General features: G+C 30.7%; 1 protein-coding gene across 4 annotated transcripts; it reads right to left on the reverse strand.

The window, feature by feature from the left end:
• Positions 1-1,033: 1,033 nt before the first annotated feature.
• On the reverse strand, positions 1,034-9,200 carry LOC133689668 (uncharacterized). 4 transcript variants are annotated; one of them, XM_062109632.1, is made up of 17 exons: positions 8,916-9,200; positions 8,651-8,756; positions 6,699-6,744; positions 6,458-6,615; positions 6,151-6,268; positions 5,927-6,009; positions 5,561-5,620; positions 5,135-5,377; positions 4,492-4,588; positions 4,194-4,244; positions 4,002-4,073; positions 3,587-3,658; positions 2,866-2,928; positions 2,593-2,745; positions 1,771-1,828; positions 1,628-1,680; positions 1,034-1,524 (listed from the first exon to the last, which is right to left on the reverse strand). In XM_062109632.1, the coding sequence occupies exons 2-17, from the start codon at positions 8,749-8,751 to the stop codon at positions 1,447-1,449; spliced, it is 1,506 nt and encodes a 501-aa protein (XP_061965616.1). In that variant the 5' UTR covers positions 8,752-8,756; positions 8,916-9,200; the 3' UTR covers positions 1,034-1,446. The 4 variants fall into 4 exon arrangements, with proteins under 4 accessions (XP_061965616.1, XP_061965614.1, XP_061965615.1 ...); XM_062109630.1 differs by having other exon boundaries at positions 3,993-4,073; XM_062109631.1 differs by having other exon boundaries at positions 3,993-4,073; positions 8,993-9,154.
• Positions 9,201-19,768: the final 10,568 nt, after the last annotated feature.

The following is a 19,768-nucleotide window of genomic DNA, read 5'->3' on the forward strand; positions in this document are numbered from 1 at the left end:
TGAAAAAGATAAATCAGGCCTCCAAAAATATTTTTAATTTGATTTAACTTTGAGTTTTTAAGTTAATTGAAATGAGGTCTCAAGCAAAAATAAATTAAAAATAAGTTGTTTAAATTCCAATACTTATACCTTAATTTTCTAGTCATTAGAGTTGACTAGAATGCAAAAAGTTGTTTACCAAGCAAACAATAATATGTCACCTTTTAAAATAAAATAAAATAAAAAAGTTGTTCTTTCTTTCAAAATACATATAAAAAAATATACGTAGATTAATATTTTTAAATATTGATTGTTTCTATGATTTCATAATATTTTAAAGAGATTATTTTAAATTATTAAAAAAAAAACTCACCACAAAAATTAGATAGATAAATTGTATTTGCATGATTAATTTATAAAAAAAATAAATCATATATATTTAGTGAGCATAATTAACATCAATGAAAAATAAAAGAAAATGTGTAAACTAAAAATGATAACCAAAATAAAATATTTAATAAAAGAAAAATAATCAACTTTCTTTCTGCTTAGATATTTAATCAACATTAACAACTCTTATTTGATTTATCTATTCTTAATTTATCTTGTTAAATACAGGAACCATATTTCCATTCCTTAATTAAAAAAAACTATGAGACTAGAAAATGCGTCTATATTCCCGTTGCTAACCATAGCTAGAATGTACTAACTAGATGCTGACTATTTGGATTTGAGAATGAGAGGTGCCAAACCCGTCTTGTTCAAATATTGAACGATTTTTGAGGGCTAATCCTTCGCAGATGAGATTTCTTGGAACATTGCGGTTTCAAGTCCTGATCATCACCTTCTCTAGCATGAATAATTGCTGGAAACAACGCTAAAATTTAGGTTATTGTCGAAAGCTTCTCGTAACTTAGCCTCCACTGTCAGTTGCATTTTTTACACTGTTCCAAAATCAAAGATCACTCTTGCAGAAAAGGGATATTTTCGTTCGTCTAATAATATATCCATGAGCATTCAGTTTTTATAACCCTGCATCTAGTTCACAAATGGCTCAGATGGCAATTCTCACGGTATTGATTATTAAGTACAAAAAAAAAATGAGCACCAAAAAGCTCTTGAAGATAGTAAAGATATGCTTATTGTTCGACAGTAACTGGTTATTCAACACTAGAGACCCTTTGATTGGGAAATGGTGCCTAAAAGCAAATAGGAAGTTCTTTTAATCAAATTTCATCATGAAAGCTGCACTAGTGTTTCTCATCGGCTAAAACGGGCTTTGACAGGTTATTCAGAAGTCATAATTCTCCATCTCCATTTTAGGCTTTTTCTCTTTTCTATTCCCAATAAAACCCCTTCTGATCTCATTCGTCTATAATTGTGTAGGTGCTGCTGCTATCAGATAAAGCTTGCCAGATTCTGAAGCTTCACAGGCAACGGAAATAAAGATTGAGAAAAACCATCAACTTAGTGAATCCCAGAGAAGGTGCCTGGATGGAACAACTTGCATAGTGATTCTACAGCTGATTCAATCTGTGTCTGATCCTGCAATCAGTTTTCATGAGTTGCTCACTTTTATAGGAACAGCTTACTGCTAACTTATGAATTCTAATGGCAAAAGTTAGAATACAGCGAAAATTTCCTTTACCTTGCCTTCAAAACTAATTATTAGAGGCCCTTTTCTGGATTTGCGATAACACCCTTCATTTTGCACAATGAAACAATATGAGGAGAGACAGTGTATATACAAAAATGACCCAAGAAACAAATCTAAGAACCTTAGTATCTTACCAATATTTAGATCTGGGAATTCAAGACACAGTTTTGACAGAGGTTGGGCAGTTTCAACCTGCATTTATAGAAAAAATCTATACACAGTCATGCTACAAACATAAAAATATTAGCTTCATAAGAATAACAATATCATTTAGCATATCAAAATCTAAGCATTCTGATTTTGGCGACACCACCGCAGTTAAGACTTCAAATTTTTCAAATCTTATGGATGGGGGATGGCAACTCTCCTGACTGTAGCTCAAGGCTCCACTCAGCCTCCGATGAACCAAAAAATAATCCGATACATTCTAGTACTAGCTACAAAAATTATAACCGCTTCCACATAAATGGTAGATGTTTCTTAGTTCATTTGCTTGCTGGTGCAATTCAACCTCATGCTACCAAGAAATCATATACCAGGTATGGATGGGTGAAAATTCCCAAAATCCAGTCAACCAACCCTGAAGAAAATCAAAGACAACCATCTTGACAATAGTCTTCAAATCTCATGACAAGTAATTTTGTAGGAGTGCCAATACGTTTACATTTTGAAAAATATATTAGATGCCACTGATATCCATGCATGGACCAAAAACTTCACCAAATAGGTTATATTGCAATTCAGTCAAGAACCAAGTATAACTAATATAAATGCAGCAGGAAGGATGACAGGATCAGGGTGAGTAGTTATCTTGGAACAGGTAGAAAACAATAATACACGCGGACATCAATAATAAGGATGTAGTCAAACTGATTCAACTCTAGCACTAAACACAATCAAATCATATCACAGTAAAAGTTAATAAACTGGGTGAAATGGTAGACTTTGATACGCACATCTGAAAGATTTGTCTGTAGATGCTTTGACACATAAGGTACCATCGTTGGCAAAAAGCCACAGGATCTCGTTAATTCAATCAAACAATCCCACTCCTTGTCCAATTCAGTGGCATTTGTTGCTGTGAAAATGATTACATTCTGGCACTTAATCTGAAAGGATATGATTTTTTGACCAAAATTCAAACAAGTCATAAATAGCATTAATTGCATTCTTCAAGAGGAAATATATACAGTATCACAAGTACAGTATTTTAGCTTCAATATACATACCAAAGGCACAGCCAGCTTTTCATGATGCAATAACTCAGTGATACCTTCAGGTAACAGTGCCATCTGAAGAAATGAAAATCAGGAACAAGATTATATTCAAGTTGCATAGATTGTTAGATGTTGATGGGCTTGCATATTCAGACAAAATTTCAGGAATGCAAACCATAAGATAAAATGTGGAGACTACCAACAGCAGATGGATTATGAAATCCTTGTCATAAAAAAATAACAATGTTCTTTTAAAAGCAACCTAATAACCTAACCCCAAGCATTGAGCCAAGCTGCAACATAACCATCAAGATCTAGGGAATGCCAACTTTCTTTGACAGATAAGATTCCACCTATGTTAGGGAAGTTTTCGAAGCATTTGATACCCATTCCATTAGTATATGGTTATCAAAACAAGGTAAAGCCCTTGGAGAGGGTTAAAAACTCAATGAACTTAATTTTTCTTATTTGTGTTTTCTTTCAATAAAAGCACCATATCTTGATCATTCTGGTGTATGCTCAATTTTCTTAATTTTCAAATAAGTTATCTTCATAAGAGAGGGAATTTGATACTACAGCAACAAATGCATTATCTAGATTAGATTGTCATCTTTCCACATTATAAATGAATGCAGCTGTTAAATAAACACATAATGAGAATGAGGCACAGACACCCCATTTCTTCTTCTTGCTAGTAGCAAATCATGAGAGCTAAATGCAGATATTAAATTACCTCATTTTGATCACCAGTGCAATGATCACTTATAAGATGCCTAAGATATTCTTCAAATTCTTCATCGGGAGCCTACATTGAACAGAATGAAGAGGGACATTTAGTGAAATATTAAAGCTACATCGCAATCAACAAGTTGGGAAAAGCTGAATGACACCCTTTTGCAGTAGTTGTTATCTCTCTCTGTTTTTTTTTTTCCCCTCCTTTCCGTTCTCAAGACATCAGATTCAACCAAGAAATTTAAGAGATGAAATGAAGATCTTCAAATTCCAGGAATTATCACTCATTAAGTGATACAGCGAGTGATTCTGTACAGACCAAATAGAATGAATGTAGCTAAACGATAGATCTTGCTTATGATAAAGGATAAGAGAGCGGGGGGGGGGGGGGGGGGAGGCAAACTCACAAGACGAACCCCAAAAGCCTTTGCAACACCTGCTAAGGTAACATCAGAGTGCAATGGGCCCACCCCTCCATATATAAAAACCTAAAAGGATTGAGTTGACATTAAAATATCAGAACCTAAGAAGACAAAGCCCCAATTAACTTTGTTATATCAGTATGGAAATCAACAGAAGAGATCTTTTCACAGAATGTGAGGATATACCATATCGTTGGTAGATTTCCGTCGCTCAACCTCTTCAGCCACAGAATCTTTCTGGTACAAAGAAAAATCCACAAAATGAGTTTCAAGTGAAAATAAGAAACTCAAATGCTTGAATTCTGTATGTAAAGCCCAAATAAGTCATCTAACAAAGAACACAAAGTATATCATTTATACAAAATCTTCTATTTAATTATCAAACCAGATCCACCCTCTACATATGACATACAAACAGATATGCTGCTTAAAACTTGTACCAGCCAACAGCAGTTTGTGATAATTATAATAGAAGATAACTCACATCATTCTGGACAACAACAGTTTGTGATACCGACCAACCAATGGAATGGATCTTTCTACGCAATGAAGGTCCCAGTTGATCCTCAACAGTGCCGAACCTGAGCTATGGAACAGATAACAAGTACCAGAAACTTCAGCAATAACAGCTGGCAGTAGAAATAATAAAATATAAAGGGCCTAAAAAATGCAAACACACCCAAATATTTTAGTCAAATAGTGAGATTCTTGTTCATGTCTCCATTATATGCATGACCACTAAATGTTTGCACAATAAATATAGCCCACAATTGTCAAATTTGTTACGCTTGTGTGCAGTCTAAGAAAAGACATTAAGACAATTTGAGGGATTATGAGCTAATGCAAACTTGACCACAGATCACGAAAATCATAATCTAATGAATTATAAATAAAAATCAGCAAATCAAACTAGAGTGAGCAGGAAGGTTATCGTACCCAAGAAAATGTCTTAATAGTTGAATAAAATTGGTAAAAATTCAGAAACCAACCACCACTTAATTGTTAGATGAATTGCCAGTACCAAAGGAGGAAAATCCCGAGATTATGAGGAAGATACAAAAACTAATATACAATTGCAGAAACTAGCAGGGATACAAAAAACATGCATCTACCAATGAGGGACTTACAGAATCTCTTCCCCCACAGCAATGACTGAGGCTACGAGCAAGCTACTTTTATGTGAATCCACACTCCCTGAGCCATTACCAACAGCATTGATGGAAGAAGAAAACTTTTTTGCTCTCCCTGCCCTTTCTAATCTTCCATCGGAAAGCAAGTATGCGGGTTTGAATTTTTCTTTGCAACAGGAGTCACTGATGGACAACAATGCATTTGGAACTGTGTCATGTATGCTCCCTATTGAAGTGTATCTGGGGAAAGAAAAAAGAACATGCAGGTTATTATGAACAAGTGGAAACCAGTTACCGTACAAGAGAGAATGCATTATATATTAGCATAAAGCAGTAACTAACAGAATTAATAAGCAATGTCTGCACCAATAATATATTTGAACAATAAGATCAGTATTTGAAGTTATATAAGAGAAACATTACCCCTGATCATAAAGACTGCAGTACTGGACCTTGCAGGTTAGGATAAAAGCCCAAACATCTCTGCAAAAGAAACATAAATAAGTAAAAAGCCCAGAAATATATGCCAACCTGATAAATGCAGGAAAAGATAAAATGTTCACGCTCAATCACAGTAAGAATTTCAGAGATATTAAGACATAATGGCAATGCAAGTAAGGGCAGGTGGGATTGATGCAGCAATTGCAGCAAATGCTTTCCACATAATTTAACAGATGCTCTTTAAAAAAATGATGATGCATTTAACAGATGCATAAAACTGACATTAATGATTGAATGCCAAAGGAAAAATAGGAATGGGGTGATCTATAGCTAGTGTTAAATGACCACCTGTAAGACCAATCCAAGATAGGATTCACTCTCATAAATGGAGGCCATCCAGGTGAACTAGGGGAGAACTGTTCTTGGCCCACCTGCATGATTCAAGGAAAAACCTCATGTTGTCAGACACGTCTGTGCTCAATCTCCAAATAAGGCACACAAAATTGCAGAAAGGATCTCAGAGTAGGAAACCACATTAGCTACATTTCTTCAAGGTTAAGTGTTAAACATACCGCAGTAGGATCACCAATTCGAACACCAAGGAAAATAGCTCTAATTGGATTAGCCTTCAGTAATTTTTCCAAGCCAGACTTGAAATCTGAACTAATGATATCTAGTTGCAAACCATAGCTGCTCATAGGAAGTAATTCAACATAAATAAATTGACCCAAATAGTGCTCATATAAAGTAATTTAACATGAATAAATAAGCTAACGTGTAAAAGTCTCCAACAAGCCTAAAATAATGACATTACTTTGCACAGACATTTTATCAACAAGTATTCAACTCCTTGCACGGCACATTAAAAGAGCTTCTCACCTTGATGCAGTATCATAGGTAAATGAGTTGATTTCGGGGAAAGCAGCAGAACTTTCAAAATATATTGTTCGAATTGGGAAACTAGTCAGACCCCCATTAGAGCATTTTTGCTCCATTTTATGCAAAAAATAGCCAGCCCTGAGTAGGTGCAGTAGAACCTGCACACACAAGTTTATTGTCATCATTGATAAGACAAAAGATAACAAGAGGATTGCTTGAGAAAATATGGAAGAAATCCTACTGTTGAATCCTTTCCTCCATTGAAGCTGAAGGCAACCTCCTCAATCCTGCAGAATAAAACAGTTTCAGAACTTACAAGCATCAGCCACCATACTTGTGTGCAGTCAATGAATGGATAAAGATAAATAAATAAAAAAGGCTATTCCATAAACCCATGCATTTAAAGCACTAAACATTTGTGTCAATTTTATACAGGCTTGATGTTTGTTTGGATGTGAATGTATGAGAAATCATAAAAACTCCAAATTAACAATTAACAATGTGAGCACACATTAGGTACTATTTTCACAAACCAGGCCCAAAAGAAAAGGTTGCCTAAATCAAGATATGGGATAGGCGTGTTTTCCTGTAAAATAATAGTAAAATGCAGTCTACTACTGCCTTTGACCAATAAAATGCATTTTTGGGTGTCTTGCATGAAAGAAGATAGTCTGAGGAACTGATCAGCCAATGATACTTCTGAAAGGTATTTCTATACCATTGGAATTTTCACTTCTGTCTACATAAGATTCAAAAAAAATCCCACCAGTCCCACAAAACCATGAATTTTAATTAAAAAAGAAATGAATAACAACACCCTCCAATAAGTTGGATTTTTAAAAAATCTTGTAATTAAGAAGTGAATTACTTTATTTACTGAGTAAACTCCAATCACTCCCTAATAACTATTATGCATTAGGTATAGTAAGAGATTTCGTTCAATAGAGACAGTCAGAGGATAAAAATCCTGTATTGTTATTTGACAAGAAAATTGTCCCCAAAAAAATCTACTAAACTGGCAGCTGTTGTCATGCCTGTATTAGTCCCCAAAAGGAATGTAATTGCTCATTCAAAAAACCGACAACAGCAGCAACACGCGGCAAAACCATTTAATTAAAGAATCACAAGAATCCAGGCAAGTATTGACAAGAAATACCACCCATTAGATCCAAAAGAGAATAATCAAAATGCCTTCATGCAAACACATTTCAACTTTCTTTACAAAACCAAAAAAAAAATACAATGAATTGATAAAAAAAATTTGATATTCAATGAATTCATATCACTTGCCGCTTCCGTTATTGCTGCTGGGTTGGCCGTTGGGCTTGCTTCTATTGGACCTGGGGTTGGTCAAGGTACTGCTGCGGGCCAAGCTGTAGAACGTATCGCGAGACAACCCGAGGCAAAGGGAAAAATACGGGGTACTTTATTGCTTAGTCTGGCTTTTATGGAAGCTTTAACAATTTATGGACTGGTTGTAGCATTAGCACTTTTATTTGCGAATCCTTTTGTTTAATCCTATATTTGATTTGTTTAATCTAATCCTATACAAAATACATATTTTTTTTTATTGTCTTGTACTTGCTGCTTGCTTTCTCGAATTCTATCAAGATTTTACTCCTACAATTTTGTTTTATTTTTATTGGGGCAATAACCCAACGGGAAGGATTGATTGGGGGATGAGGAATTAGTATGATTCACTTTCTTCTACCATTTTCAGAGATAAACCTTTCATTGATATGAAATAACTGCTTTACATGATTCTTAGTCATTCACATTCAATCATTTCAGGTTAAAGAGAACTAAACTGGTTCCGAAAACATTAAAGCCAACAAATCTTTTCCATTGTTAAAGATCAAAAAGGAACTAAGATGAAAGATATCCAATGAGTGATTCCATTTCACCCTTATTGCTGACACCAAACTGCATGCAAATAAAAACTTACTTAAAATTCAAAATTTTCTTCTCTATTCAACCAAGAACATATCCTTGAATCTGTTTCATTCATCCTTTTTTATATTAGTAATATCCAAACAGCATAAATCTTGCTGTTCTTTTCCATTGACTTGATATTTTGGAAACATGACCACAGAATTTCAAACCCAGTTCAATACCAACCAATATCATAACTGTTATGTAAGGTAAACTATAAGACATCAGTTAAAGAAAGAGAAAATAAAAAAAAAAACTCACGAGTATAGAGCAAGAGCTCTTTTGATAACATAAATGGCGTTGTTGTACTTGGTTTTAAGCCTCCTATCATCACTTTCTCTGATTGCTTTATCGATCTCCATCTTCCCTGATACACAAAAATCATATAAATATAAACAAATAAATGGGGTTTCGTAAATTCAAAAGAACTCAAATTAAACTTTTCTGAACTGAAATTGATGTAAATTTAGCAAATGGGTTGTTGTAGATTCAATTAGATTTTGCAGAAACTTGAAATGAAATTCACCTTCTTTGACTGAAAAGTCTATCGCAAAACAAGTATGAAACTTATAAGAAATGCATACAGAGAGATAAAGACCCAACCTTTTTTCTATATGATTTATGGGCCTTAAAAAATAAAAAGAAAGGGAAAGTGAGAGGGAAGGAGGGAGAGGGTATTTTGGAACAAAAGAAAAGACGTGCCCCTTAGTTGCCACAGATTGTTTATCTGAAACAAGCCGGAAGCTACAAATGGTGAATATTCAGATTTTTCTGAAACGGAAATAGGAAAACGGGTTTGGCACGTAAATTGAATACGAAGACTTGACTTGTCTCGTGTGCGTGTAATAATAATATTCTTACGCTAGAGTTTTTTTATTTTCTTTTACCCAGGTCCAATAAGATATTTTTATTTTATTTTGATAAAAAAAACATAATAAATAGTATTAGATAAATCAAATTTGAATAAAAAATGATTAGAAAAATCTAGGGATAAAATATTTAAAAAAAAAGAGACAAACTATGTTTTTTAATTCACAGTCCATTAAAGATGGAAAAACAAAATGAGATAGAAAATGACAAAAACAAATTGGTATTAATTAACCCGAGTTAGCCTGATAAATATCTAAACTTGATAATCAGGGCCAAGCCAATCAATGATATCTAGTCAAAGCCGCTACTCAGATCATTAGATTAGAATAACTCAATAAAAATAAAGAGAATTATAAATTTTTTTAAATATAAAAAAAACTCATGTTAACTTTTCAAATTCGTGACCTTGATCATTAGAGAAAAAGCATCATATATAAAAAAAAATCATGAAGTTTGATTCTTGATCAATCAAATATTGAAGGATGGAATTTAAAAAAAAAAATCAATTATACAAAACATTTCATAAAAAAGAGGCAATTAAAAGAATTATGATCAAAATAAATTTTATATTTGAATAAAGGGTGAAATTGAAAAGAAAAATCAATTTAGGAAAAAAAACCTAGAAAAATCAAAAGAATAAGGATCAAAATCAACATTAAAGTCAAAATAATTTTTTATTGAATGGTAAAATTAAAAAAAAAATTAAAACTTTTACAAAAAAGACTAGTAAAAAAATAAAAATCAAAATAATAAGAACCGGGTTAGAAAAACATAATATTATCCATTTGGATTGAATGATTAAATTAAAAACCCATAAACTTTTATAAAAAGGTTAAGGAAAAAAATAGAAATCAAAATAATAAGGATCAAATTGAAAAACACAATATATAGCAAATTAGGATGGAATGATGAAATTAAAAATAAATAAAACTTCTATAAAAGAGCTAAGAATAAAAATTAAATATCAAATGAATTTGGATTGAAGTTGAAATACTAACAACCAAAATGGTCAAGCTATAATTTTCAAGAAGATAAAGAAAATAAAAAAAAAATAAAAGCCCATACGTAACAAACCGAACCATCAACGCCAACAGGGGCCACTCAACAAGCAAGATGACATGATAGCGCTTCTAATGACATATTGAAATGATTTTTTTGGATGAAAAGAGTCAACACACTGGTCATTCAAAGGGCACAGGCTATTTCCACGCGATAGTAAGTGCGTCATATACGAACCACCTTTTTCTTTTTCTTTTTTCTTTTAAATTTTTTTATCTAGTTAAATATCAAATTGCCTCTAAAATGACTTAATAATAACAAAAAATAATTATAAAAAGGGAAAAACCCCTTACACCAATTTTAATTTTTTTTTTGCTTTTAAGGACATTTTAGTTTTTTTTCATTATGCATTTTAATTTTTATATTTAGTCAAATATTAAACTTTCCCAGCTTACTTTACAATAAGAAAAAAATCATTATACAAATACAAAAAATACCTCTCGATGCAAGTTCAGATTTTTCTTTGGTTTTGTTTTTTTATTTTATTTTAATGTCATACTTTAATAATAGATTTACTAGAAATTGAATTTTATAATTTATTTTAATTATTTTTTCTATGAAGTTATCCTGATTTTATGATCCAAATTGAAGGTTTGATAGGTTAACTCGAGTTTTTTTATTTTTTTAATTAATATTTTTTTTTCAATCTCATCATTCAAAATTAGATTAATTGATAATTGAGTTTCATAATTTATTCGTTCAACATTAATATTTCTTTTCTTTTAAAAAACATGTTAGCAATACATGAATATTTGTTTTAGAATTCCTAGTATGGATCAATAATCTAGTAATTTACTATATAATAATTTTCCATCCTTTGCCCGTTGCAAGCAGTAATAATTTTATTTAAGTTAACAAAATGTTTTTTCCCTACACTCCATTACATTGTTAAATTCGACCCATCTACCCAAATAAATGTTAATTGAGTCCCTACCTAATCAAGAGTTTGGTCACTCTTTATCTTTTTCCATAGCAAAGCTTCCCTAATCTCAGAACAAAACCTTTCAGCTACTCGTTTTATTAATAATGTGTTTGGAAGTTTAGTTGCGGTTGTGTTTTAAAGTGTTTTTTATTTAAAAATATATTAAAATAATATTTTTTATTTTTAAAAATTATTTTTACTATCAGCACATTAAAATAATATAAAAAAACCAAAAATTATTAATTTAAAATAAAGATAAACATGGTCTAAGTACCAAAATAAGAGCATTTTAGTTTAGGGTTGTGTAAGGTTTGGTTGAGATGTGATCGTAGTTATAGATTTTGATTGTAGCCATAACAATTATATTAAAGAAAAAATGTTTGATTAAAAGAGTTGTTGTCATAAAAATTACAAACATGTATATTAAGTTTTTTATTTTATTTTATGAAGGACTTATATGAATCTCTTAGCTATCTTATTTTATTTGGTTTTTTTAAGGTAAAAGAATATCTAATTTTCAAATAATTTTTATATAAATTCTAAATAATTTAATTTAGATTTACTAAAAAGATATTTATTATTTTGATTGCCTATGTATATTTCAAAAAATCCAATGGGTTTCATTTCCTCCTAATACCATCCAAAATCTCTATCTTTTTCCAAAAAAAAATCCAAACTCTCTATCCCATAGGTCTCCCTAATTCTCTTTTCACTTCCCACGATCGAAACTATATTGATAGTTACACCAAGAGTTTTACGCAATTCCTCTAACCCCTGGTACTCGGACGAATCTGATGGAAAAAATATTCAAAGCCCCAGAAAAAAAAATGATAGATGTTTAAGAAAAAAGATACAGCCTTCCAGCAAGATTGATTCGCTTCTTCTGTGCGAGCTTCATAAGAACAGAACCACCATTACAGAGTTTCAGGAATAGTGCTACAATTCATCCTTCTACCTTATCTTTTTCTTTTATTCAGTTGAAGGAAGAACGGAGAAATTGAGCCAACAGGGGTGCCTCCACAAGCATCACACGTAAGCAAAGTTCTCATTGCAGGAGGAATCAATACACCACTCTAACACACTATCACTTTGGTCAAGGTTGATCAAGAATATGAAACATTGAAATAATTTAAAAATATTTAATTTAAAAATATTTAATTTTTTTAAGAAATACTGTTTTGAATACAATTCGAAACAGCCTCAAAATCAATGCAATACTTTTCTTCGGGCTGATCATGAGACAATTGAACTTGCCAAACCTTATCCAAGAGTTTTCGAATGTCCGAAACCAGATTCCAGTATGCGTCAAAGATTGAGCAGAGATTTAACAAATTTAATTATTTTAAAAATATTATTTAAAATACAATTCCAAACAGGCAGGAAGTTAATGCAATACTTTTCTTCGGGCTGATCATGAGACAATTGAACTTGCCAAACCTTATCCAAGAGTTTTCGAATGTCCGAAAGCAGACTGAGCAGGCTTGAGATACAAGATTATTAATAGCCTCTAACGAATCCAACTCAAGCCATGAGATAAAATACTAACAGCGTTAAAGAATCTCTCTACCATGCCACGACCTAAGCATGTCTGATGTCCATCAATTATACACTCATGTTTTTGTCTGCGCAACCAATACAGCAACGAGCTACAGCTCAAACTAGCTTTCATACCTGCGCGATGCTAAATGCATAAAAAATATTAAAAAAATAAAAATTTAAAAATCTTGAATTTTTTTACAAAGTTATACCAAAGAATCTTGGGTTTGGCTGCGACACCTGACCTACAGTAATATTTATAATATTAATAATAAAATTAAACTTGCATGACCCAAGTTTAAGTGAGTCTGGCTGTAACACTGGACCCAAGAATACTGGATGTGGGTCTGGCTATAAGGTCGTGTCATAAAAGTATGATAATTAAATAGACTAATTAAAAAAAACAAAGAAAAAAAATCAACATGAAGGAAAAAACTAATGAAGAAAAAGAAAAAAAAAACATTGAATTAATTGGGTCAACCTTTTAAACCAGGTTATCCCGTAAAATCTGGGATTTGCGTCATGAAAGTTTGATAACTAAATAGAAAAAAAAATGACGGGTTTACCTAGAATTAACCGGGTTAACCCATCAAACCAAGTTAACCCGTCAAGCCTATGATACGTGTCATGAAAGTATGAAAGTCTGATAATTAAATAGAAAGAAAATTAACTTTAACAAACTAAACTAAATGAAAAAAATAACTCGTCAAATCAGGTTAACCCATCAAACCCGAGATTCATATCATGAAAATTTGATAACTAAATAAACAAAATTAACATTAACAAACTAAATCAAACAAAAACAATTCATTAAAAAAAATAAAAACAAAAAACAAAAGAAAAAAACAGTTATATAATATAATACAATATAATTATAATTATAATTATAATTATAATGAAAAAACGTGGGGAAAATTAAAAAAAAAAAAGTGGGGAAAGCTAAAGTTAAAGCTAAATTCTCAACCAACTCAATATTGAAAAAAACATTTAACAAAGATAATTTTTTTAAAAAAACATGTGGGAGAAACACTGTAGACAAACAAAAACCATGTAAGGGAAACACTATAGTAATCCATAATATTTTTTTTAAAAAAAAAGGCTACAAAGCTAATCTCTCAACTAGCTCAATATATAAAAAAAAACGACAAAGGCTATCTAAAAAAAAAAAAGAAGTCAATTTTGGGTAAAAGAAATGAAAAAAAAATGTACAAAAAAAGAAACAAAAGCGAAAAAAAACACGTGGGGAAAGCTACAGTGTTTTAAAGAAAAAGACAAAAAAACTAAATTTTCAACCAGCTTAATAGTAAAAAAATAAAATCAACAAAAATAATTCTGAAAAAAACAAAACAAAAAAAAAAGAAAATATGTAAAAAATGACAATTTTGGAAAAAAAGAAAAAAAAAACATACGGGGAAAGATAAAGCTATATTATCAGCCAGCTCAATATTGAAAAAATAAATTCGATAAAGATAATTTTTTAAAAAAATATATGAGGAAACACTGCGGCAAAACAAAAACTATGCAGGGGAAACACTGTAGTAATTCATATTATTTTTTTAAAAAAAAAACTACAAAGCTAAATTCTCAGCCAACTTAATATAAAAAAAATAAAATCTATAAAGACCATTTTGAAAAAAAAAAGAATAAAGAAATCATAAAAAAAAGAAAACAATGTATGAGAATATTATAGCAATCCACAATGTTTTAAAGAAAAAAACTACATAGTTAAATTTTCAACCAGCTCAATATTTAAAAAAATTAGCAAAGATAATTTTGAAACAAAAAATTTTTAAAAAAAATAAACAAAAAAAAAGAAGAAGAAATCAATTTTGGGTAAAAAAAAGCAAAAAAAAACATGTAAAAAAAACAAAAGCAAAAAAAAAAACCTGCTAAAAAAAACATGCTACAAAAAAAAACCTGCTACAGTTAATATCCCACGCGTTTTAGAGTTCTTTAATAGGACTAATGTCCCTCCTTTTTCCAAATGGTCTCGATGAAAATGGCTTATTACACATCCTCACTAAAGTTCACATCGCACCTCTTGTTGTCTAAAATTACATAATCATTAGACAAAAGAGCATATTTGTTTAGTTTATAATATAAATTCATTGGAAACTTACAATCATAACATAAGACTAATATACATACAAGGTAAATATTAAATCATACATTAGATATTGAAATTAATTCCTATTATGCATATATTACAATTACTTAAAATAAAAGCATGTAAAGAACTTGTTGAAGCTTTTAGAATTTGATTAAGCAGTGTTTTTTTTCAATAATCAATTATTTGTTTTTAAGATTTTGTTACTTCTCACTTGGTGTAAAAAAACTAACTTCAATAAGCATCCTATAGAATTCCAACAACTCATTCTTATTTAGATGCATCCCTAAATAAAATAAGGTACAATGAATCAAGAAAATAAAACTTAGAAATCTTTCTATAAGAACCAAACACATGTTCTAGACTAGGAGTTAAACAAAGAGCAAAACATGAGCTCAAAACAAAGGAGCTAAATTTGAAATTTAGTTAAAGAAGAGTGTCAAAATTCTGTAGAATTTGTGCAGAAAAAACCAACCCGAAACACTTTTTATTAGCCCCCTTGTATAGAGAATTTTAGAAACCAAAACCGATAGAATTTCCTCCCCTATCAATTTTGATTACCCTCCATAAAATTAGAATTAAACCTGACAGTTTTGGTTTTAAAAAGCTACAAATTATATCCAAATATTGTCCAAATTATGAAGAGTCAATTTAAAAAAAAAAAACATTGCAGAAGCTGATTAATCTTAATCTATAGGTTGTGTTATAACTAAATTTTGATTCTCTTTTTAAAAAATTTCAAAAAATAGCAAAATGATATAAACAAATATGTTTTGAGGCAATTCAGCTAGTTTTTGACCATTTTGCTTATTGTTTTTGTATTGATAGATTTTTCAAAAAAAAAGGAAAGAAAAAATCTATCAATCAAAAAAGACATTTTTTAATGATTAAAATGTAATTAAAATAATAATAAGAAGTAGTTTAGGAAAAAAAAATTTGCATTGTTTCCTGTTGTTTTAAAAGAGAGGGAACTTTTTTAAATTAGAAATTAGAAGCCTAGTTGTTAAAACGGGCCCAGTCCGGTGGGTCGACCCGAGACCTGGTCAACCCTGTGGCTGGACCATCTGGGTTTAATAAAAGACTGGCTATGACAATAGCCTTGCAAAACCCGGTCGACCCATGACCCGGGCAAACCCGAACGAGACCCGATGTTTTTTTTTTCAAATGTTATTTTTCTCCTATACCCTTTTTTCATAGTTTTTTAGTTGGTTATTAACATTTTTTAAAGTTTACTATATAAATATTAGAAAAATATTTTATTTTTTTAATGTAGGATTTGAAACCCTTTAGTATATAAACTCTATGTTCCCAAGAAAAAAAATTATGTTTTTTCAATGTGATATAAAAAATTTTTGGTTTAAATACTTCAACTTATAAGGATAACATAGTATCTTTTCAATGTGAAATTTGAAGTCGTTTCATATATACACTCTATGTTCCCAAGAAAAAAGTTATGTTTTTTCAATGTGGGATAAAAAACATTTTGGTTTAATACTTCAACTTAAAAGAATAACATAGTATCTTTTCAATGTGGGATTTGAAACTCTTTCGTATATATACTTTATGCTCATAAGAAAAAAGTTATGTTTTTTCAATGTGGGATCTGAAACCCATTAGTACATATACTCTATATTCCTAAAAAAAAAATTTATTTTTTCAATGTGAGATTTGAAACTCTTTCATATATATACTTTATATTCACAAGAAAAAAATTATGTTTTTTCAATATGGGATAAATTTTTTTGTTTGATTTAAATACTTCAACTTAAAATGATAACATAATATCTTTTCAATGTGGAATTTGAAACCCTTTCGTATATATACTCTATGTTCACAAGAAAAAAGTTATGTTTTTTCAATATGAAATTTGAAACCCATTAGTAAACATACTCTATGTTCCCAGGAAAAAAGTTATTTTTTCAATGTAGGATTTGAAATACATTAGTATACATACTCTATGTTCCCAAAAAAGTAGGATTTGAAATACATTAGTATACATACTCTATGTTTCCAAGAAAAAAGTTATTTTTTCAATGTGGGATAAAAAGTTTTTTTTGTTTAAATACTTCAACTTAAAAGCGTAACATAATATATTTTTAATGTGGGATAAAAAACTTTTTAAAATATTATTTTAAACTTCATTATTTACACCATATATAGCATATATTTACATGGATTTTTTCTTAATTTTTTCATATGAAATATTAGAATTTTAAATATTTTTTTAAATTTTCTAGGTTGACCCATGAAATCCAGGATCTGGCCCCTTAGTCGGGTCAACCCCCGAACCGGGTTTAATAACTATGATTAGAAGGTGGTAAAAGCTTTTATAGAAATTAAAAAAATAGTAGATGAATGTTAAAGATTTTAGAGATTAAATGTGAAAAGATTATTTTGAGTAGTATAAATAAGTGGTTATACACACCTAAAAGAAAGGAGAGAATTAGTGAAGACATTAGCCATAAAAAAATACCTCACACCAAAAACATCTCTTCCTCATCCTTCCCCAAACACATTAACACCCTATACACAAAAAAAACATCTTCTCTAAAAAAAAACACAAATAAATCATGACTAATTCCAACTAAGAGAAAGAGAAAGAAAAAATATAACCATAAAAAAAGCCCTTTCTCTTGGAAAAAAGATGACCAACCCTTTTCATCCTCTATAAAAAACACTACCAATTAACAACCTAGCAGCCTTTATCGTGAGATCTTGCCACTAGCGTAAGTGTCGCCAATAAGAGCAGCCTTTACTGTGAGATCCTGTCAGTAGCACCAAGATTGAAACCAACACCATCTCCTTTCACCGATAGCCACTGATTCATCGTCCCTATATTATTATCACGGTGAATAGCCTTCCTATAACCATAAACTTATACCCAACAAATCCCTACAATCGACCAACCTTTCCATCTCTCAACCATTGGTCAACTTCCTCACTAGTAGCTCCTTCTAATGACATCCCTCTCACTGCCAACATCGATCAGTCACCATCAATAAGGCTCCAGCCAACACTAGCAGTTTCAGCCAACCTCCCAAGCTCATTTAATTGTCCAGGTAAAAACAATCACTTAAAGAATAAAAAAAGAAAAACAAGAAAGAAAGGGCTAAAATTTTCAGATAGTTCGATCTTCTTTCTCTGATTGGCATAAGTTACATTGTGATGCTAAGAGGAAAATCCAGAAGTTGTTCACCCTGTGGATTAGGTCATATGCCGACCAGACATGGATAATACGTGCAGCTACGTGCCACCATAATGGTCATCCATTTATGCGTTGGTACACTTAATGTCACTGCTTCCACCAGCTTCTGTTAGATTTCTGATCACACCTAACCATCTCCAAAAGGTCAAATCCAAACTTAAACATTATTTGATATATCTTTAATTTGAATGAATATTATGGAATGATTTGTTGGATTTTGAATAGAAATGTATCATTAGTTGATTGGTCATAATTAATACTTGTATTATGTAGTTGATTTTATGGATTGCTTAGGCATAACTTTGGTTGAGTTTTGCTTTGTTTTCAATGTTTAAATATAAAATTTTTTTAGGCAAATTCATCCAAAATCGATTAATTAGATCCCTAAACATGAAAGTCTCTTCATTTGTTGTGTTTTGTTTTGTTTTTTTATTAGAATAAGTTCCATTGTTTTTTAGTACAAAGGAAATTTGGACTGATTCTTATTTTATGTTTGGGGCATATGGTTTTTACTAATGCATTTTCTGGATAGTTTCTTAAGATGTTGATGATGATTTGATCATATGAGGGTCTAATCATTTGCAAGTTTATCGTTGAATGTTTAACCTGAATTGCAAAACATAAAAGTTTATCTATTTTATTTAAAGAGCATGTTGCAAGATTGTTTGTCTTGTTTTAAGTTGGAAACCAAGGGTCTCTTGGTTTCATGGTTGGTAAAAGTGTACATTTGTTTGAATAATGTATTGTTTTGAATATTTGAAGATGATAGATTTTTGGGAGAGTTCTTGAGAAATGACATGATATAAGTTGTTTTGTTGATGTTACTCTCGGAAGATTACTTAAAAAAATAGGGTGCAATATCAAATTTACTTTAGGAGTTTATGGGATGGTAAAATACATAATGAATTTGCTTTTCTAATGAATGATTGTAAAATTTAAGTTTCATTTTTATTTTTTTGCTTTGATACAATTTTGATGTAGCATGTGATGTTATCTATGAAGAAAGAGAAAGGGATTCGGGCCATTGTTTAAGCCCATCCATTTTCTTTAGAAAAATTTCTTTTCTCCTTTAGTTATGGGCTTGTTTCTTTGCTTTATTTGCTTAAGCCCCTTTCATTTTTATGGATCCAATTGGTTTAGTTTCTTAGAACACATGGGTTAATATTAAAGGTTTAGATCTTTAACTGGATTTGGGTTTAAATATTTATTTTAGGTTCATGAGTGTGTTGTACGGGCTTGGGTTTAAAGCATAGGTTAATAATTTGATTTATCCCATTTATTTGGTTCGATTTTTAATATTAAAGATTTAGATCTTTAACTAGATTTGGGTTTAAATATTTATTTTCGATTCATGAATGTGTTGTACGGGTTTGGGTTTAAAGCATGGGTTAATAGTTTGATTTATTTGGTTTGATTTTTAACTTGATGGTGGATCAATTATGGAATGCATGTCTTTATTAAATGAGATGAATAATGAATAAATAATTTATTTTGAGTGGATGTTTTGTTTAAAATGGTCATATTATTTATAGCCTTATTTTCATTTTTTTTATATTGGGCCAAACGTAGCCTTAGTCTAATTTTAATTAATTTTTAGAATTTGTGAGGAACTAGTTTGCAATTAATTTTGGGTTTCTCACATCTTTTTACCTTTTTATATTTAGTATTTGAGATTGCTAA

This window comes from Populus nigra, chromosome 3 (assembly GCF_951802175.1).
Source record: "Populus nigra chromosome 3, ddPopNigr1.1, whole genome shotgun sequence".
In the NCBI taxonomy this organism is placed as follows: Eukaryota; Viridiplantae; Streptophyta; class Magnoliopsida; order Malpighiales; family Salicaceae; genus Populus; species Populus nigra.